Genomic DNA, 23,108 nt, shown 5'->3' with positions numbered 1-23,108 from the left:
GGATCCTGCCTGGTTGAGCCTGCCTGTTCCACACCTGGTGTGCCTGGCACAGAGGCAGGGCCCCACAGTGTTTCTGGGGCAGGCTCAGACCTTGTGCTGTGTCAGGTTCAGGTGCAGCCTCACTGCTAAGTCCGTGTCCCAGGGGTGAGGGGACTGCAGGGTGATCTCCCACCTTTGTGCAGCCAGTGATCTGTGTTCCCCACTGCCATGCTGGACCCTCTGCATTTATTTATTGACAAATAAAATTTGCAGAATTTTAAAATATTGTGTGCAGAATTTTTAATTTTTTGGCACAGAATGCCCCCAGGCGTAATTGTGTGAGCATCCCCCAGACTGGGAACCCACATATTCCAAAGGCACTGTCAAGGTTCCTTCCCCACTCTGAACTCTAGGGTACAGATGTGGGGACCTGCATGAAAGACCCCCTAAGTTTATTCTTTCCAGCTTAGGTTAAAAACTTCCTCAAGGTACAAACTTTGCCTTGTCCTTGAACCCTATGCTGCCACCACCAAATGTGTTAAACAAAGAACAGGAAAAGAGCCCATTTGGAGACGTCTTCCCCCTCAAAATATCCCCCCAAGCCCTTTGCTGGGGAAGGTTTGATAAAAATCCTCACCAGTTTGCATAGGTGAACGCAGACCCAAACCCTTGGATCTTAAGGACAATGAAAAAGCAATCGGGATCTTAAAGGAAGAATTTTAATTAAAGAAAAGGTAAAAGAATCACCTCTGTAAAATCAGGATAGTAAATACCTTACAGGGTAATCAGATTCAAAACACAGAGAATCCCTCAAGGCAAAACCTTAACTTACAAAAAGACACAAAAACAGGAATATACATATAAAATAGCACAGCTATTTTTCCAGCCATTAAACAAAAGAAAATATAATGTGTTTCTAGCTAGATTGTTTGCTAACTTTTTACAGGAGTTCTGAAAAGCATTCCTGATCTGTGCCCGGCAAAAGCCTCACACAGACAGAGCCTTTGTCCCCTGCCACATGCAGGCTTCCAAAAGAGCAATTGAGAGGAACCTGAAATGGAATTTAGTAAAGTAATGGACTAAGCAGGAAAATCATCCATTTCTTCTGCAGTTTGACGGCATCTAGAAAGAAATTGAGATGAGGAAGCCATTGTTTCCTTTTCAACTTCAGATCCCAGCAATCACAACTCTTAAGTCAGGTTCTTGGGACTGCCCTCTAGACAATAAATAATCACATTTTACCTGCACAGACTGCATTTTGGTTGTTTTGGATGGCCAGACAATGATATTTTTCCTTGCATATACCAGCAAAGCCTTGATTAGCACAATTTTACTGTATGTTTATTAAATGGGGAAAAGCTCTCCTAAAAATCACGTTAAAAGGCCTGTCTGTACAAAGGCATTGCTTTCTTGGCATGGAGTGCGATGTCTGCTTATTGTGTGGCATGTAGGTCCACTTCTTCATTGGTTTTTAACATATTTTTTATGAAAGAAATTTGCCACTGCAAGACCTGGACACCATACTGGTTTAACTTCATCGGCATTTGCATCTGACCTTCCTCTCTCTTCCTCAGTCTCTTTCAGATCTTCTCTAATCCTGTTACTGTTATCTCCCTGTGCTTCCTGAAGGGAAGGCAAGGCTGCAAACAACTTTTGGGGCATGTCGTCCTTTGGAATGAAATGCTTTTCTTATTGAAATACCTTTTATTAAGAGCTTATTGATTTTTAATATGTATTGGCACTCTGCAGCAGGATGGATATTATGCCCATGAATAATGCACTGAGGGACTGATCGAATGCCCAGTATAGTCAATGGGAGTCTCTCCATTGACTTCAATGGCTTTGGGTTGGCCCTCATACCAGGATAAAAAGGAGATATATTGGACTCGGTGTTACGCTGGTGTAAGCATGCTGCTAATGACAGTGGACAAAGGCTATATAGGTTTAGTTCTGTAAAGTAGCACCTCGTAATTACATTTATAGCAAGATTTATAGACTTTACCTTGACAAATAGACTATCCTTTTAAAATAAGTTACCTGCTTGTGATTTAATTTCAAAAAGGAAACTATATTCCTAATGTATTATGATATTTTCATTGATTTAGGCAGGACTAAGAACTCTTCATGACATTGGCCCTGAAATTCGTCGAGCTATATCCTGTGACTTGCAAGATGATGAACCTGAGGAAAATAATCATGAGGAAGAGGAAGATATATATAAAGTAATTACTCAGAAAGTAGCCACATGGCAGAATGTTTTATTAGATGTTTTTATATTTCTAGAACTCATCAGACCACTTGGACTGCATCTACCAGAATATTTTAAAAGATATTTTAACCAAAAACAATTTTAACAAAGTACCTCAACTAGTCTCAGCTTTTACAATGGTAGATAGAGAAAGGTGGATTCTTAGGTTGCCAGATTCCAGACTAAGAGAGCATAGTTTAAAATCAGCACCTTGAATTGCACATAAAAGCCAATTGGAAGACTTGGGATAATAAGTGTAAAATACTGACTATGGTGGCAGACACTTGTAATTAAGGGGGAATCTACTTTCTACATTAGATGCTCCTTCTGAGTTGTCTTCAGGGCACCCATGGAGAGCATGCTTCAGCTGTCTACTCTAGGAGGTACTAAAAGCAATAAAAGGGTGAGTTCCACATCCAAGAAACAAGGTCAAAGGTAGAGCTCGTCAAATAGTTAAAAAGCAGGTTTGTGAATGTTTCTTCAAAAAGGAATGCCAGGTTCTGTTTGTTAGTATTTGTGGGGTCATGTTATTAATTTCTCATTAATATTTGGAAGGCTTTCATGTATTTGTTTAAATATATGCAAAATCAAAAATGTTCACAAATTTTAGCACAAATGTTTATTCATGCAAAAATGCATTCAAGAAGTGCATTTATTAATTATTAGCCCATTTAAAAATGTTCAGACATCCTTTTTTTTTTTTTTAAAACAGAGGAATGGTGCCCTGTTTGGAAACAATATAAATCATGTTTGCAGTGATAGGAGAGATTCGTTTCAACAAATCAATACCACACACCGTCCCCTGCATGTCCAACGGCCTTCAATTCCATCTGCAAGTAATACTGAGAAAAATATGTACCACCAGGCCTCAAATTCTGTTTTCCATAACCATCATAATCACAACTCAATAGGAAAGCACGTTCCAAATTCAACAAATGCCAATCTCAATAATGCCAATATGTCCAAAGTTGCTAATGGAAGGCACCCAAACATTGGAAATCATGAGCATAGGTCCGAAAATGGATACCATTCATACTCCAGAGCTGATCATGAGAGGCATAGAAGATCAAACAGTAAGAGGTAAACTTTACGATATGTTTGTGTTCAGTAAATAAACATCCTATAGCATGTGCAATAATTTAGAATGGTGTAGTGCTACTCCAAAACTCATACTGTGCTACTTATTACCTAATATATCAAAAGCTATTTATTTTAAGGATGGTGGTAGAGGTAGTGGTTGCTTTCATTTTGCTTTTTTATTGTATTGACAAATGAAACTATGATTTAACATATAACTAATTTCTTACCCAATTAGAAACATATATTTAACACAATAGCCCATGTAATCTAGGAGTGCATTGTTTCAAAGAGTTAAAATATGTTGTTTTTTTTTAAACAAATCCATTGGACAGTCACAGTATAGAAAGAGTGTAGTCACCATTAATAGTGAAGTTCTGAAAATTATTTTAATAGTCTGATTAAAAAAATTTCTCTCCACATTTTTATGGCTTTCCTGGATAGAACACGCTATTATGAAACTTACATTAGGTAAGTGCATATTGTTTAAGACATATGTTTAAATCATGAGACAACATAAAAGCTCTCAATGTTCTTACAGTGGAAAAACAATAATAAAGTAGCCCGAGTTAACTGGAAACAAACTTAGAATAACTAGAGTATGGAATTAAAAGATATAAAATGACTACAAATTTGTGATAATTTTATGGGACTAATTTCACCCCATGTCTGTGAGTGACTGACATGGGCTGATAAAGTTCAAGACTTTGATCTTGATTCTGCATTATTAAAATCAATGGTATGTTTGGCAACGACTTTAGTGGACACAGGAGCATGCCCAAAGGGTAGTTCCTGTTTAAAAAATGTCAAGTTTAATCCTACTTCACTTAGACTGGAGGAGATAAAAAGTATGTAATGTTAAAGGTATTACTGTAAAAATTACTTAATATTGGCTAATGATATTTATGGGCAAGGAAAAGATAACCTATTTAGTGTTTGTCAGAGTTGCTTGCGTTATGAATGTTAGAGGTCAGATAGAGGGCACCTCCTGAAAAGTACTTCTTAATCTAGTAGTTTTTATGTTTAGAATTTGCACAGCTGTTTTCACACTTTGCTTTGGAAGACTTTACTGAGTGCTCTTACATTTTTGCCCACTGACAAATTTTAGGTATTTGAGAAACTTTTTTCATACATGTACTGTAGACTTCCAGCTTGAAAGACTGATTTAAATGTGCTTGACTTTTCTAACTATTCACAGTAACTACAGAAACATAGTAAATCTACCATACTTCTATTAACGCTTTAAAACAGAAAAGCAAAGACAGAATACCCATGTACCCATCTGTAGTTCAATGGAAGTTACTATAAAGCATCAGTCCAGCTACGAGAGAACTTGTATGCCTGTCTTTATTTTTTTTAAAAAACTAAGCTAAAAGTGCAGGTTTAAATATAACCATTATGGATAAAGTATAGTGAAATCCCAAACCACTGTACCAATTGTAGGTCAGACTCCGGTGATGGGCATCTACCAACTATTTGCCGTGAAGACCATGAAGTTCAGGATTACTGCAATGATGATCATTATATGGGAGAGCAGGAATATTTTAGCGGAGAAGAGTATTACGAAGAAGACTATATGTTGTCAGGAAGCAGGTGAGATTATTAGTCTTAACTACAAAAAATGTCAAATTATGTACGTACAGCTAGCGTTACATTAAACACACTTTATACCTTAAAAATTTCACTATTCCTTTCTTAGGGAAATAGAACAGTGAATGAGAATGCAAAATATACTCAAGCACATCTCATGTTGGGGTATGAAATGAGACCCCAGCAAATCCCTAATACATAATTCCAGAGTAGTGAGAAAGGAAGTTAGTTCATTTGGACTGTGAGAAACTCTACAGTCCAAAATCAGAGAAGTTCCCACATTTACTGGGGAAAAATTGAATACCGTTTGAGATAAATGAAGATTTAAGGCCTGCCCCTGCTCCCAATGAAGTATATGACATAACTCCCGTTAACATTAATGGCAGCCGGATCAGCCTCACTTGGGGAAGCTTTTAATGATGGTTCATTTGATTCCATAATCTCAGCAGAAGGAAGGATGATAATGAGACAGATAAACTATATGATGGACCCTGTATAGTAAAACATGACCAAATAAACTACAGACACAACCTCCCTTTATCAGTTCTAGTCGCATCACCTTTTTCCATGTACCTGGTACAACCAGTTGATACTGTGATACCTGGCCTTTGGGCACCACTGCATTATAAATATTTAGTATTACACATTTGTTTCACCCATGTCACGTCTTTCACAAGAATTTCATGGACTGAATTTGCAGAATTGCTGAATTTGTATTTATTACACATTCATAACCCTGAATGAAATTCTAATTTACATTAATCTGAGTCCACACCCTTTTCCCTTTCCTTCCTGCCCCCTACTCTAATTCCTGAGGTCCAGTTTTCCCACCCAATTTCTCCCCATTTTTGGACTTGTTTGGATTTTCCCCAGCCAAAATTTCCATTTGAAATTCATTTCTTACAGTTTTAATATTTCTGTCCTGCAGCATCCTTAGAAGGCCTGTTCTAACAACTTTCTTTTTGATCCAGTGTCGACAATTCCTGTGACTTTCACATTCAACAGTTTAACTTTTTTTATTGCTGTCACTTGCTCAGATTTATTCAAAAAGTGTGTATCTATTCCATGTAGATCCAAGCTTTCCCACTTCAGCTTGGATTCATACAGTTCCCTGAACTGGGCGAGGGGCAGTCATTAGGTCATTAGTATGCCCTCTCCTGACTTTCCTTGCATTTAGAACAATCTGTCTTTTCATGGTCTGTCATTTTACTGTGCTAACATTTCATGGAACAGGTCTCCTACTTTTTGGGCAACAGTCAACATTCTCTGTTTTACAAACTGCTTGTAACCTTTTTTCAAACATGTCAAATGTTTCATACATCCTGTTAGAAACCCCTGCCTCATCATGAATTATACACAGATTTGTACTTACAGGACTAAAGGTAGATTGTTTCCACCTTCCTTACAAAAGGCTACTATCATCTCTCCTAAATTGCTATCTAGAAAGATTCCAGCTGTTCAACCAATCCCACAGCCTCATAAGTCTCCTCAGCCTCCACGTGTTGGTTTTAATTTGCAAGGGCAGATTCCCTGCTTCCATTCCCTGCTTGTCCTAGATGTACCTGTGCATATCCACATGTGCCAAACATAACAATCTTCTCTACTCCTAGTTCAGGTGGAGTCTCCACCTTCTTTTTTCTCTGTGCCCTACCTGCACTCCAAAACAACTCAGATTGGCAGCTGGCCCCAAATTGAATTGGTCCATCCAAGTTAGCAACTCAGAACCCCGTCCACTTCCATTTCATTAGGTATCCACTCATTTTGGATATAATATTAATTAGAGTCAAATAGGCCTTTGTAATACTCAAGCAGCAACAGTCTGAACTTTTTGCACTGAGCCCTGCAAATTACCCAGAAATCATAAGGAAAGATGTGGTGGGGGTGAGGAAAGGGTTTTGTTGTTTTTAACCAGAGGATAATATTGAGGCCTTGAGTTATAATCTTCAGTGATAATAGTAACACTGATGTCAAGGATTATAACCACGTGGTTTTTTAACCAAGCATAATATTATTTAATTAAACCATGAAGGTTAATGTGCGACTTATTCTAAACAGACCAGCGTATGGCAATTTTCTCATAATCAGTGCACAATCAGAAACCAATATGTTAATGAGTCACGTTTTTCCGTATGTTTTGTTTAGTTCTCATGCTGCGGCAAGAATCAGTATAAGAACAATGCCTGGAGTCCTTTGGCCTGGTAAATGAAAAGATTATTGATCAGTTCATTGAAACTGCCCTTATTAACAGCATGTTTCTTTAATTCAGGCATACGTATGACTATCACAACAGATATCACTGCAATGACTTAGATTTTGAGCGGCCAAAAGGCTACCATCACCCACATGGATTTTTTGAGGACGACGATTCACAGATCTGTTACGATTCAAAAAGATCTCCTAGGAGACGGTTGCTACCTCCAACACCTACATGTGAGTACAGTAAAAATGTCCAAGTGCGTCAGATTTTTAACAGTGAATACATGGTCAGTTCTATATAGAAGCTTGGATGAAAAAAAGAGAACATTCCTGTGGACCTTGACATCGTTCTCACCATCACTCCTTGTGATTTTTTTAGAGTAAACCCCTCTGATTAGTATATTTACCAACTTTGCAGACAACAGGTGGAAATGTCTATCTTGAGGTACAGCCCACAGAATCTACAGGTCCCAGCATACAACTGCAATGTGTCTCTCATTCTCCCTTGCTTCCCTCATCCCTTCATCATTTCATTAACATGATGTGACTGTCCTGCATTTTCTCCAGCTAATATAGAAAACATTGCAAAGAAACAAAGTCCCTGGTCTCCGTTTCCTTTCTGAGGGCAGTGGAAAATGGTCAGGTAGGATGCGGCATACATAGAGATTTGCCCTACAAAGAGCTTGGATCAGGAAGTGTTTTGTGTGTGCGTGCATGCCCCTAAGGCAGACGAAGGGTTATTCATGTTCACAGGTTTCTGATGTTGATCTAAATCAAACCGAACAATTGTCACTCCAGTGACTCGCCCTCCGGCACTTTCCATGACTCTTTCAAACCAGACACACCACCTGCTAATACTATTATAGCTTTTATTTGATTTTTTTTTTCAGATGAAAGCAACACAAGCTTTCCCATTTATTTTTAATTTGGAAAAGGTGTTTTCTCAGTTAAGGGCATCTGCACCTGTATCTCCCCTCAGTGGGTAAGTGCACCCATGCTCAAGCCTCCACCTCCCCTGTCGTTGCCTTTCTTGGGTGGAGACACGTCTCCCTCCCTTCTCACTGGGGTATCTCCATGCTTATCAGTTCCTTGCCTTCACTATGTATTTCTCAGCAAAGGCAGTTTGCCTAAACAGACCTGCTTGCTTTCTCTTCAGAGATGGGTAACAGAGTGATTGCTGGAGATATAAGTTACCATGCAGCACTTCCTCTGCAAGTCTGCAGAGAAGGCATATTAAGAACAATAAAATAACTTGATTGTATGCTAACAATCTTACCAGGCATCATTCCAACCTAAGTGTTTCTTTGTGATTACAAGTTCATGGGTGCTTCAGCTCAGAACAAGCACACAGTCTTATAAGGCCTCAGTAGGCCATGTCCTTCTAATCCTTCCTTAAGGATTGGGGCCTTTCATGGACCAGGGGTCCTGCCCATCTGCTGGATCAGGAAGATGGCCCTGATTCAGGTTAGACGCCAGGCTTTTATCCAAAAGTATTTTCTTTGTCTGTTGGTCTCTGCAGAATCCAGTTTTAACTGGTATATGTGCATCTTTCCAGGGAGGTGGCTGCAAAGGCCGATAACAGAGAAAGTTCATTAGCATCCCCCCCACTCCCACTAGAGAAGGTCCATACAATGTAACAACAACATAAACACTATTGCATTTTTAATACAATGTATTACAAAGGTATTAGCTCTAATTCAGTGAGGTTTAACTTACCTCAGTAAAGTTTATCTTAATTTGATAAATTTTATTCAGAATATTCCACAATATTATCTGTCTGTTGCAGGTGTTTTGTCAGTAACAATACAAGTACTTCATAATGCTTCTCTTTTTGTGGCTATAACTGAGGCAGTCTCCATCCATATGGTTTTAGCAAACACCACAGATAAATGTAAACAAAACAGCAATAAGTCACCAGGACCAGATGGTATTTACCCAAGAGTTCTGAAGGAACTCAAATGTGAAATTGCAGAACTACTAACTGTAGTCTGTAACCTATCATTTAAATCAGCTTCTGTACCAGATGTCTGGAGGATAGCTAACATGACACCAATTTTTAAAAAGGGCTCCAGAGGTGACCCCGGCAATTACAAGCCTGTAAGCCTGACTTCAGTACAGGGCAAACTGGTTGAAACTATAGTAAATAACAAAATTGCCAGACTCATAGATGAACATAATTTGTTGGGAAAGAGTCAACATGGTTTTTGTAAAGGGAAATCATGCCTCACCAATCTACTAGAATTCTTTGCAGGGGTCAACAAGCATGTGGACAAGGGGGATCCAGTGGACATAGTGTATTTAGATTTTCAGATAGCCTTTGACAGGGTCCCTCACCAAAGGCTCTTAAGCAAAGTAAGCTGTCATGGGATAACAGGAAAGGTCTTCATATGGATTGGTAACTGTTTAAAAGATAGGAAACAAAAGGTAGGAATAAATGGTCAGTTCTCAGAATGGAGAGATGTAAATAGTGGTGTCCCCCAGGGGTCTGTAATGGGCCCAGTCCTATTCAGCATATTCATAAATGATCTGGGAAAAGGGGTAAACAGTGAGGTGACAAAATTTGCAGATGATACAAAACTACTCAAGATAGTTAAGTCCCAAGCAGACTGTGAAGAGCTACAAAAGAATCTCTAAAAACTGGGTGACTGGGCAACAAAATAGCAGATGAAATTCAGTGTTATGAACTGTGAAAGTAATGCACATTGGAAAACATAATCCCAACTATACATAGAAAATGGTGGGGTTTAATTAGCTGTTCCCACTCAAGAAAGAGATTTTGGAGTCATTGTGGATAGTTCTCTGAAAACATCCACTCAATGTGCAGAGGCAGTCAAAAAAGCTAACAGAATGTTGGGAATCATTAAGAAAGGGATAGATAATAGAACAGAAAATATCATATTGCCTCTATATAAATCCATGGTATGCCCACATCTTGAATACTGTGTGCAGATGTGGTCATCCCATCTCCAAAAAGATATACTGGAATTGGAAAAGGTTCAGAAAAGGGCAATAAAAATTATTAGGGGTATGGAATGGCTGCCATATGAGGAGAGATTAAGACTGGGACTTTTCAGCTCGCAAAAGAGACAATTAAGGTGGAGTATGATAGAGGTTTATAAAATCATGACGGGTGTGGAGAAAGTAAATAAGGAAGAGTTATTTACTCCTCATAATACAAGAATTAGGAGTCACCAAATGAAATAAATAGGCAATAGATTTAAAACAAACAAAAGGAAGTATTTTTTACACAACGCACAGTCAACCTGTGGAACTCCTTGCTGGAGCATGTTGTAAAGGCCAAAACTATAACAGGGTTAAAAAAAGAACTAGATAAGTTCATGGAGGATAGGTTCATCAATGGCTATTAGCTAGGATAGGCAGTGATGCTGTCCCTAGCCTCTGTTTGCCAGAAGCTGGGAATGGGTGACAGGGGATGGATCACTTAATGATTACCTGTTCTGTTCATTCCCTCTGGGGAAGCTGGCATTGGCCACTGTTGGAAGACCAGATACTGGGCTAGATGGACCTTTGGTCTGGCTCACTATGGCCGTTCTTATATTGTTATATAATTTCAGATTGAATACAGCTAAAATGGATTGATGGTGTTTTCCCCCCAGTACTTTTGGGGGGTAGCATTGCCCTTTCAATGGGCTTTTTTCATATCCTATTAAAATATCTTGGTAATATTCATCATCAAGATCTCTTATTTGAAATTCACACCAGATCTTCCATTTATTATCTCAGAAACATTACTAGAAGTTAGTCTGTGTTTTTTCTCATGCGTGCAGAAATGGTCATTTCTACTTTAGTTTCTATGTTGAAGTAGTGTGGTGTATTGCTACATAGACCAGACAATAAAACACTCTGTAGACTTCAAGTTCCACAGAACGCTGCCAGCACGTTTCTGACATGTACTCCTATTTTTCAGTCACTTTGTCCACTGCTCAAATCTTTACTTTGGCTTCCAACTAATTTTTGTATTACATCCAACATTGCTCCTCTCATCCTCCAAATCCCAGTGTAGTCCTGATTTACATACCAGTCAAGCATAAATAGATTAGCAATGCCAGTCTTCTGGTGCATTTTCGAGCCAAACAAAGTACTTGGATCTTGATCTTTGAACTGTGATACTTCATGGGTATAAACCATTTTTTTCCTTGTTTGTTTTGAGAAGCAAATAGTAACTCTGTTTTTAATGCTAGACATAAAACATATTTGATTTCTATTGCTTTTTTTCTTCAGTGGGGAAGGGTCATTAGAGTCTAAAATGCCCTGGGACTCATTATGTAAGAAATGCCAAATAAGAGCAGTTTTGATTTGTAAAATGTGAAAATGCATGAAGACCCCAAATCTGATTAAGATTCAGAAGTGTGTCAAGAATTAGTTTTTGTGTGGGAGGGAAGTGTAATGGGGTCACTGCCACCCTCCCCAGGGTAGGGTCAGCGGCTCTTTTAAGAAAAAGTAGAAAACCATAATGAAAAGCAACAAATACCTAAGCAGTTTTTGCAATAAGTTTTCTAATAATGCTATCTATGCAGGACTCTCACTTCTGAGCTTCATTAGCTTTTGCCTTTTGGACCCTTGGTGGTGGTAGTGAGATAAAGCACAAAATCCCTATAGGTCATCACACTGGAGAGTATAAATGTTGCTCTCCAGATGTTCCCACAATTTCCTTCAAATGAGTGAGAAGTGAAGCCACCAGAAAGTTACAAGCCTCCTGCTAAAGGCATCAAGGAAACACCAACTTAGAAAGGGACCCCTCCTCTGTCCTTCAGGGAAGCAGGCTCCTATATAGCGTTTCACCAGTCCCTCTGATAACAAAGATACTGGAAAATCTCAGGCTCTTCCCTTCAGCCCAGTTAAGGGGTTTGCCTCTATATGGTTCAGATGAGAGTGGAATATATATACCCTGTACATATAAGTGAGCGAGAAACCTTGAGCTAAAAAGTTCTCTATGGTCTCTTCTCTTCAGGAGCAGTGGAGTGGGAGGTTTCTCTATGGAAACAGCCTGTCAGCCTCATTCAGCTTTTCCTCATAAAATTTTGGTGGGCTAAAGTCCTCCCAGTTACAAACAATATTAATCTGATAAGTCTTTAAAGAAGATTTACCAGTGAAAGACTGTTCCATCTTATGTTCTTGCCAGAAAAGACATTTAGGGCCTGGTTCTGATCTAAGTTGCATCAAAGTAATGCAGGGATAATGCCAGTGAAATCAATCGACTTAAACCAGTGCATTTTGGCACTTTAATACCCCAGCATGGTTTAAAAGAAAAAAGATCCAACTAAGTCATATCAGTTAATGTTTGAGATGTTTGTGAAGGATACATTTATGTGTACATTCCAAAACTGATACATTACACTGGAGAATTTCTATGAGCATCCAGATATGATCCAAGTTAATGTAACACACTGTGCCTTGGGTGAGTATTGCAGTTTGTTAGTAGATTCAGCTCTGGGAGCTCTGAGATTTGGGGCCGTACAGCAAAGATCAGGCCGTAAGGTATCCTCAAAGGTATTTAGCCACCTAACTGTCTTTGAAGTCAATATCTTTGAGGATCTGGATTTAAGTGCTTATTTCTTACTCACTATCTTCAAATTTCTGTACTTTTCAAAGAGATGCAAAGAATGGTTTCCATGGACAGATTGGTACCTCGCAGGTTTTTCATCATGAAATCCACATATGATGGAATTTACCTAGATTATGGAAGTTGAAGTTAGACAAATTCAGACTGGAAATAAGAGTGTATATCGTAAAGAAATTAGGGTAATTAACTATTGGAATAGTTTATCAAGGGTCACAGCTGAGTTTCCATCACTGGAAATTTTTAAATCAAGATTCAATGTTTCTAAAAGTTCTGCTCTAGGAATAATTTTTGGGAAGTTCTGTAGCCTGTTTTATACAGGAGGTCAGACTAGATGATTACAGTTGTCTTTTCTAGCCTTCAAATATGTTTTTCCTAATAACATGGAATGGCTTCTTACTAGGGCTGTCAAGAGATTAAAAAAAATAATCGTGATTAATTGCATGATTAAAACAATTAATCACAATTAATTGTGTGATTAATCGCACTGTTAAACAATAATAGAATACCATTTACTTAAATATTTTTGGATGTTTTCTACATTTTCAAATACATTGATTTCAATTACAACACAGAATACAAAGTGTACAGTGCTCACTTTGTTTATTTTTGATAAGTATTTACATTGTAAAATACCCCAAAGAAATAGTATTTTTCAATTCAGCTAATATAAGTACATGCTGATAATGGGTTCTGCTCAATAACGATCCAAAGCAGAGTGGATTGACGCATGTTCATTTTCAACATCTGAGTCAGATGCCACCAGCAGAAGGTTGATTTTCTTTTTTGGTGATTCGGGTTCTGTAGTTTCTGTATCTAAGTGTTGTTCTTTTAAGTCTTCTGAAAGCATGCGCCACACCTCGTCCCTCTCAGATTTTGGACGGCACTTCAGATTCTTACACCTTGGGTCAAGTGCTGTAGCTATTTTTAGAAATTCACATTGGTACTTCCTTTGCGTTTTGTCAAATCCGCAGTGAAAGTGTTCTTAAAACGAACATGTGCTGGGTCATCATCCGAGACTGCTGTGACATGAAGTATATGGCAGAATGCAGGCAAAACAGAGCAGGGGACATACAATTCTCCCCCAAGGAGTTCAGTCAGAAATGTATTTAATTCATTATTTTTTTAACCAGCATCATCAGCATGGAAGCATGTCCTCTGGAATGGTGGCAAAGAATGAAGGGGCATACGAATGTTTAGCATATCTGACACGTAAATAACTTGCAACACTGGCTACGAAAGTGCCATTCGAATGCCTGTTCTCACTTCCAGGTGACGTAAACGAGAAGCGGACAGCATTATCTCCTGCAAATTTTAACCAAACTTGTTTGTCTGAGCAATTGGCTGAAGTAGGGTTGAGTGGACTTGTAGGCACTACAGTTTTACATTGTTTTATTTTTGAATGCAGTTATTTTTTGTACATAATTCTACATTTATAAGTTCAACTTTCATGATAAAGAGATTGCACTATAGTACTTGTGTTAGGTGAATAGAAAAGTACTATTTCTTTTGTTTTTTACAGTGCAAATACTTGTAATAAAAAATATAAAGTGAGCACTGTATTCTGTGTTGTAATTGAAATCAATATATTTGAAAATGTAGAAAACATCCAAAATATTTAATAAATTTCAATTGGTATTATATAGTTTAACAGTGCGATTAATCGCAATTAAACTTTTTAATCGCAATTAATTTTTTGAGTTAATTACGTGAGTTAACTGCAATTAATTGACAGCCCTACTTCTTATCTATCTCAATATTAAAAACATGGTTAGTACAAAAAACTACTACTTTAATTTACTTTGATTTGTGTAATGTTTCCAAAATTACACATTACATTGACCTGCAAAGAACCAAGGATTTGGTAGTTTCTCTTTGGAAGTGTGGTTCTTCAGCATGATGTAGCCTGATCTATAGGTTTTATATATATATCTATATACAGAGAGAGATCCCCAGATGCCACTTGGAGGGTCGACAGGTTTTTGTCCCAAGATCAGGCCCAGTATTATTCAAATTATTATACAGTTGGGAACCCCAATGTGCACAGTTGCAATATTCACACTATAGAAACTCCTCTGTATTTACAAATAGTTTATTAATACATTTAGCACAGTCTCAAACACCCCAGCTCAGTCAGGTAGATAGAGATACTACAAAATATACATCTGCACACTCATATACTCACACCATCCCTTGTAGAACAACCTGAAGTGTTAGCCATCATCTTCCTCATCACCATCACCTTCCCCCTCATCACCAGTGGCCATCATTCTGGCACCTTCCAAGGACTACATCTCCTTCTTCGTACCACCCCTAGGCTGGGATATCACTTTTATAATATGTTGTGCTGATGCCACTATGTTTGATGCATATTCAGTAGGGGATTTCCCTCTTTTCCTTATTTGTATTTCCTCAACTTACTAATGTTGGAGTATCTTTTTTCTATGGGTTAGTATATCAATGATCTTAACTTATTATTATATATGTTAATTTGTTACCGTGGCCCTTCTGTGGTTAGGTATCTGTGGATGTAGCTCGTGTACCTGTTATATGTCTGTTCATTGCCATAACACTCATGTGGTTGGATCATGTACCTGTGGCCAGAACTTCTCTTTAAACACTCTATTTTCAGCTTCCCAATACTTAGGGTTTCCATTGGCTGTTTATCTGTTCAAAGGTCATAGGCCTTAAGTCTTACGTTAACTTGCTGAAGCTAATGTCAGGCCTGTAGGTTCCTTGCATTACTGCTGAATATAATGCAAACCACTGAATATAATAAAGGCAAGCTAGCCCACTGGGCTACAATGAGGAACTTAAAGCTTCAGTGAAGAAATAAATAGTTAATTGTTATTTTAACTATACACAAGAAGCTTACAATATACAGCCAGAGTCAAGCGCCTTTCCCAGTCTGTTCTAAAGTGCTCACTTTGAACCCTTCCTGAATTTTAGCTCTATTAACAAATGCAACTTCCACCTCCTGTATATCCAGTTTGGGTATTGAGCTGCCTCCTTCAGTAAGTCAACAAAGCCCATTTAAATCTGTCCCAATACCTGCAGGGTTGTATTAGGTTGACCCATACTGGAATTTGGAAATATTTGACATTGAGAATGATCATAATCATTTTACTAATGAAACATTGTTACATTTTAGCAAATCGCCGCTCTTCCTTCAACTTTGAATGCCTCCGCAGACAAAGCAGTCAAGATGAGATACCTCTCTCTCCTACTTTTCACCATCGCACTGCTTTACCACTGCATTTAATGCAACAACAGGTAATTAAAAAATCTTTATAAACTGATGTTTAGTTAGACCAATTTAGCTTAGATCTTGTACCTCCTGGCTTCATGATTGTTTGAAAACCCATCGGTAAGCTCTGTACTTTGCCTGTGTACTTTGACCTACTTCCAAACAGTTGTGTACCTCACCATCTTTGCTGTAGTTGCCAGAAACAAGGCCTCCTAAAGCTGAATCTTCAGAAATGACAACTTCAGATATTGTAGATGATCTGACACCAACCAACAGAAATATTATTGGGGAATGCCATAAAAATATGATGTTCCCAACCATTCTAAATGCCCACAGATTAAGAAATATTGTCAGGTACTGGGTCTTTTAGCCGCTCTGTTAATAGTACTGCTGTTCCTGAGGCTTTTTAACACATGAGTATATTGGAACAACTGCTTCAGGTATATGGTTACCCTACAGCTGATGCCCTTGCAAAGTCTTCCTCTGCAGCAACACTACCGTCTATTTTACAGGCACTGCACTTTGTCGTGCACGGGTTTATTTTTAATCTTTTCTTTCAGAGAAGTTCGACTGGTCTTTTTTTTCATGCAGTCTGAGATCTTGACAGCTGTTTCATTTTTTAAATATATAAGCTTAGTCCCTTCAGGCCTATCAAATAAGGGATCAAGAGTAGTTAAAAATGACAAAACTGTACTGATGCCTAGACCCTTGAATATAGAGTAATAGGTGGTCACTGTAATGTATGACGATGGTGGAATCTGTGTTTGGAATAATGAAAACATTTAAAAATACTGGCAATACATACTAATAATCCTTCACCACAGCTCCCTCCTTATACTGTATCCCATCTGAATAAATCAACTATCACTTACTGCTTTCATTGGTGTTTACTTTCTCATATGCCATTTGGTTTAACCTACATACTATATTCTGTGACATGTTGAACTTCATGATGTTCTAGGATTTCTAGATCAAAGTTCAAATAGAATGAAATAGTTTGCTGTTGTATCATGGGACAAATTCTGAGCAGTGTTAGTCCCTTTTACACTGCTCTGATTGTATGGTGGATGGTCCACAGGGTTTGCTGCAGCCAGAGCAGCTCTTAAACTGAATTATATCATGCCATCTGGGAAAGACCCAGGCAGCCACAAAATACAAGGAGCTTAAAGCCAATTTAAAGATTAAAACCAGCTTCTTCCTCACCTGTTCCTGCAGGAAGGAAGGAGCAAAGATCAGGGACTATAGTCTGTTTGCCTTACTTGCTGAATATTAGGGTTGTCGATTAATTGCAGTTAACTCACACGATTAACTCAAAGAAATTAATTGCAATTAAAAATTAATTGTGATTAATCGCAGTTTTAATCGCACTGTTAAACAACAGAATGTCAATTGAAATTTATAAAATATTTTGGATGTTTTTCTACATTTTCATATATATTGTATTATATGTTGTATATTTTTATTATAAATATTTGCACTGTAAAAATGATAAACAAAAGAAATAGTATTTTTCAATTCACCTCATACAAGTACTGTAGTGCAATCTCTGTCGTGAAAATGCAACTTACAAATGTAGATTTTTTTGTTTATATAACTGCACTCAAAAACTAAACAATGTAAAACTTTTAGAGCCTACAAGTCCATTTAGTCCTACTTCTTTTTCAGCCAATCACTAAGAGACAAACAAGGTTGTTTACATTTACAGGCGATAATGCTGCCGTCTTCTTGTTTACAATATCACCAGAAAGTGAGAACAGGCATTTGTCTGGCACTTTTGTAGCCACCATTATAAAGGTATTTATGTGCCAGATATACTAAACAGACGACTTAAAAGAGCAACACTCTAATGCTGAAATTACAGAATCTGAACCACCAAAAAAGAAAAACAACCTACTGCTGGTGGCATCTGACTCAGATGATGAAAATGAACATGTGTTGGTCCATTCTGCTTTGAATTGTTATCAAGCAGAACCTGTCATCAGCATGGATGCATGCCCTCTGGAATGGTGGTTGAAGCATGAAGGACATATGAATCTTTAGTGCATCTGGCACATAAATATCTTGCGACATCAGCTACAACAGTGCCATGTTCTCACTTTCAGGTGACATTGTAAACAAGAAGCAGGCAGCATTATCTCCTGCAAACGTAAACAAACTTGTTCATCTGAGCAATTGGCTGAACAAGAAGTAGGACTGAATGGACTTGCAGCCTCTAAAATTTTACATGGTTTTATTTTTGAATGCATTTTTTTTGTACATAGTTCTACATTTGCAAGTTCAACTTTCATGATAAAGTGATTGCACTACAGTACTTGTGTTAGGTGAATTGAAAAATACTATTTCTTTTGTTTTTTTACAGTGCAAATACTTGTAACCAAAAATAAATATAAAGTGAGCACTGTACACATTGTATTCTGTGTTGTAATTGAAATCAATATATTTGAAAATGTAGAAAACATCCAAAAATATTTAAACAAACAGTATTCTCTTAATGTTTAACAGTGCGATTAAGCGCGATTAATATTTTTAATTGCTTGACAGCCCTACTGAATATATTTTATTAAGCAAATATTCAGTCACAGTGTATCAAATAGGGTTTGGTCAATAAAAGATCCACTAGATAGATACTTGCCTATGTTGCCGATTAATTTATTTCCGTTCCTCCCCGTCTTTTATATTGTCAAGTATCAAACATATAATAATTAGATTGGATTTGAAATGAGGAATAAGCCTGACTACAGGATTGTTTGAGGTACGCTAACTCTTGTACTATTTTTACTTCCCTTTACAGGTCATGGCAGTTGCAGGTCTGGATTCCAGTAAAGCTCACAAACATTCACCAAGTCGTTCAACACGTTCCTGGGCCACCCCACCAGCTACCCCACCCAACCGGGACCGAACTCCATATTATACACCTCTAATCCAAGTTGACAGGGCTGAATCTACAGAGCAGATGAATGGCAGCCTACCGTCTTTGAACAGGAGCTCCTGGTATACAGATGACCCTGATATTTCCTACCGAACATTCACACCAGCCAATTTAACTGTACCTAATGACTTTAGGCATAAACATAGTGACAAACAGAGAAGTGCAGACAGTTTGGTAGAAGCGGTAAGTATTGAATAATCCCTGAAGTAGCCAAGTGTGTCTGTTCAGTTTTATGTTAATTTTACTATATATCTGGAACATACCACACTGGAGTGTACTTAATCCACATATTTCACTAGAAATACTGTATTTCAAATTCAAATTCCCAAAAAGTAAGGTGGGGAAAAGAAGGTATGGACCAGATCCTCAGCTACTGTAAATCAAAGTCCACTGACTCCCCACCTGAGGGCTTGGTCATAGCATGAGTGTCAGAGAGAGAACATGTTGACAACTTCATCCCAGGAACTAATGTATTAAAGTATAAAACAAAGAGAGGAATGAAAATTGGGAGCACTTCAAGAATATGACTTAAAACAAGGTTTCACTGTTGGCTAAATATTAAGAACTAGATACTGCGGTGCCCTTCCATAATGGCTTACTGAAAAGGAATGGCAGAAGGTGCCTGTCCTTCTGGTGCTTTTATGCAAGGTCCAAAGTCATCAAAGTCCTTGCTAACCTGAACACAAGGATTGTGCAAAGATATGGAAGGGGTGCGCTGATGGGGAATGCCCATTGCACTCCGAAGAAATGGCACAGTTGTTTCTTTGCATGTACTCTCAATAATATTATGAATTAGTAAGTGTTTTGTTTGTTTGTTTACAAAGCTTTAAAAACAAAGAATACTATGTAGGGTGCTGAGAATTATCATTATCATTACTCTCCCAATTGTAAAATGTTATTGAACATTCCTATCAGTCTAGCTAAGTAGCATGTGTCATGCTCAGGAATATAATTTTCAGTCTCCCCATCTCCAACATCAGTTCCTTCCCACAGCTGTGAACCAGATGTAACTTAATTGTCATCTACAGAAAACATTTTAGCTGAAGTTTTATTATACACTTGCTTGAAGTTTTATTGCCTAGTGTGGCTTCAAGCAGAATTCTTCCTTAAATTTTATTACAGTAAACCAGTTTTTAGTGTATGATGTTTATCAAGGGCTTGATTCATTTTAAACCTCCTATAAAAGAACTGAATGTCATGCATTGTCAGTGACATCCTTACTATGTTGATAAACCCTCTTTGGGGCCATTTGACTATTGTAAACGCAAGTTAATTACACGTAAGATTTTGTTCTGGTTGCTCTAGTGACTTCAGCTCATAGAATCTCTTGGGCTTTGCACCTAAGCTATCCAGGAGAAACATGACGCTTGCTGTGTATTTATTTATAACCTGCTCTTCATTCTAAACATTGAATCCACATTTATCCTATTTCTTTTTCAGGTACTTATATCTGAAGGCCTAGGGCGGTATGCAAAGGACCCTAAATTTGTTTCAGCTACTAAACATGAGATTGCTGATGCTTGTGACATGACTATTGACGAGATGGAAAGTGCAGCAAGTAACCTTCTCAATGGAAATATTAGCAATGGGACCACTGGGGATATGTTCCCCATTTTAAGCAGGCAAGATTATGAACTTCAAGACTTTGGTCCTGGTGATAGTGATGAAGAACAAGACACTGGTAGATATGAAGAAGACTTAGCTGATGAAATGATATGCATTACAACCTTATAGTATTTAGCAAGAAACAAATAAATAATTTTTAATAACAGAAAAAGTGCCTCATAGTTCAAAGATGCTAGGCACTAGCTGGAATTAATAACTAATCAAGCTTTGTACAAGTGATGTCACACCTCAAGGAAGCCATAATTTATTTATCAGTAAGTGTCTCCAGGTTGTTGAAATGTGATCAATGCTGTAGTACGTCAAGTCCTTTACCACAGAATCTTCATTTCCTCAGTAGGAATAGAGTTATGTAAAACCAAGCCAATTCTGAAGATCCCATTTCCAGAGGTCTAGAGAAGAGTTCTGAGGTGTAATATCTTGCCTGTCTTTCAAACTTGTGCTACTGTCATTCATAGTGAAGCAGGAGTTTCTGAATGAAAAATGTGTGTAGGTCCAGCACAAAAATATGTGGGGAAGACTACTATGTGAGACAGGTGATGGCAATCAAAAGTGTAATTTCCTCAGCATTCAATAGCATATCAAATGTTCACTGCATTCAGCATATCCATTCTAATATTGTTTTCAAACTTGCCTCCTGATTTATTTTTCTTAACACTCTTCTAAAATATGTCAAACTCTACCTACCAGAAATCTTTGGAAAAAAGAACCTAAAAACATTTCTGTCATATGTAACATTAGTTTACATAGGAAAATATCATTCAGATAGTCTGTTTTATGACTATCATGTTAAGGGCAAAATATACTGGAATAATTGCATTCTTACTAATGCACTTGCAACCAGGTTAAAGTAGAATTAGTTAAGATAGTTTGTTAAAAATTATATAGTAGAAATTACTGTAAATGAATTGTAATATATAATAATTTGTATTTGTAAAGAGATGTTCTATATTTTGTAATTATTGTACCGTAATTGAACTGCAGCAATATTTATGAAACCTAATTATTGTAATTCTCCGCAGAATTCTAGATATAAGTATTTTTACTTGGAATATATAGAGCTATAGGATAAATATTTAACTAGAGCCACCACTCAATGTAAATCTCTTTTTGGGGTAAAGTGTCAGGTTTAGAGAAACTTGACAATATTCAGATTTTATAAAATATTTTGAGTCAATAAGCATCTCTCTTTACATAAGGGATGCACAGATGTCTATTTTCAGCCCTATATTCAGAAAATTAAAAGAATGGAAATTATCTGCTAATTTTTTGACTGACAATAAGCTGTGATCTTTTTATTATAAATATCCTAAAATTATAGATAAATACTAAATTAATTGAAAAAATTGGCCAAGTCTTCATTGGTCTTGAGACATTTATAATTTTATCACAACTAAATTGACTAAATAGCCTAATTCTGTATTCAGAATATGGGGCAGAAATTTGTTTTGCAGGTGGATGAAAATGTCTTAATTCCAATCCTGTGTACTAATTATTCCGCTCATAATGAAAAACAAGATAAAAGGACTCTCCCCAGAACCAATCAGATTCCTGATGTAAAAATACTACTTTATTGCCTCTCCCCTTTTGCTGTTCTATGTGCAGATTATATACTTTAAAGGATTTATTTTTATGCAATTGAAAGAGGGATTAGGTTCTGTTCACGATGCAGTAAAACCCTGATCCAAATACAATTTTGGGGGGAAATGTCAAAATCTTCTATTTTATTAACACTGAATAAAATTGACTTGCTCTGCAAAGTTACCTTATCAGGGTTTACCTGTACTTAACAAGATAGGTAGCAATTCAGTTCACATTTTTAAAATGTGACATATAAAACATGTCAATAAACATTTTTGTACATAATGAAAGTTTGCTATGGATACCTTTCAGACCTCTTCTTGAATCATTCTTATGTCAAATGCCAGGATAATAACTTAAGGGTTTGTAAATTATTTCTTGACCTACATCATTTTGTATTAAAGCAAATGCAAAATGTTCTTCAGAATAAAACCGTGTAATAATTTTATTATACTTGGGGCTCCTTCATCTAACACTTTCAACCAGTGTAATCTCCAAAAGTTAAATGCTTATTGCAGCATTCGGCAAAATGGTGTCTTTCATTTGGAAAATGCACGCCTAAGGATTTACGCTATTCTAGCCTAAACTTTTTATGAATCGTTGATCTGAAGTATATAAAACATGCATTTAAAGCTGATAAGGCATTTTGTGTGTAAAAGGCCAGCAGTATCAGACTCCAAGCAAAGAATTTTGTAAAAAGTAACATGTAACAAATAGGAAAATTTTCCTAACAGCCCCTACAAACTGTGTCAGACTGACTCATGCACACGTCACCTCTTAACATGCTTGGTTAGGTTGTTTAGCATTAGTAACTTCACATTTTTAGTTATACTTCCCTGGCTTACAAAAACAGAACACTTTGGAAGTCAAGAGTATAAAGTTTCTGTATCAGATGAGATTACTGTGGGTCAGATTCTTGGGGAGGGGGGTGGGGTGGGCCGAAGGTAATAATAGTGAAGCTTCACAGATTTCAGTGCACCCACCCTCTGAAAAATCAGCCCCGTTAAGGTGTCTGAAGTTGGATGCTGAAAATCACTAGTCACCTTAGAAACTCAAA

At 37.3% G+C, this 23,108-nt stretch overlaps 1 protein-coding gene across 9 annotated transcripts in view; it reads left to right on the top strand.

The window, feature by feature from the left end:
* Positions 1 to 22,467, top strand: part of CACNA1D (calcium voltage-gated channel subunit alpha1 D) — a 324,438-nt gene extending 301,971 nt beyond the window's left edge. For 5 of the 9 annotated variants that reach the window (XM_078853623.1, XM_078853620.1, XM_073351556.2 and 2 more), the window contains 8 exons: positions 2,085 to 2,201; positions 2,940 to 3,307; positions 3,749 to 3,775; positions 4,748 to 4,897; positions 7,161 to 7,324; positions 15,823 to 15,944; positions 18,710 to 19,030; positions 20,288 to 22,466. In XM_078853623.1, the coding sequence (XP_078709749.1) occupies positions 2,085 to 2,201; positions 2,940 to 3,307; positions 3,749 to 3,775; positions 4,748 to 4,897; positions 7,161 to 7,324; positions 15,823 to 15,944; positions 18,710 to 19,030; positions 20,288 to 20,581 (1,563 nt within the window). In that variant the 3' untranslated portion in view covers positions 20,582 to 22,466. Of the gene's footprint in view, positions 1 to 2,084; positions 2,202 to 2,939; positions 3,308 to 3,748; positions 3,776 to 4,747; positions 4,898 to 7,160; positions 7,325 to 15,822; positions 15,945 to 18,709; positions 19,031 to 20,287 lie in introns of all 9 variants that reach the window. The other 4 variants (XM_078853625.1, XM_078853622.1, XM_078853624.1 and 1 more) reach the window with 3 other exon arrangements.
* The last annotated feature ends 641 nt before the right edge of the window (positions 22,468 to 23,108 follow it).

Source organism: Lepidochelys kempii, chromosome 7 (genome assembly GCF_965140285.1).
Source record: "Lepidochelys kempii isolate rLepKem1 chromosome 7, rLepKem1.hap1, whole genome shotgun sequence".
NCBI lineage: Eukaryota > Metazoa > Chordata > Testudines > Cheloniidae > Lepidochelys > Lepidochelys kempii.
This window is presented reverse-complemented; position numbering and strand designations above follow the sequence as displayed.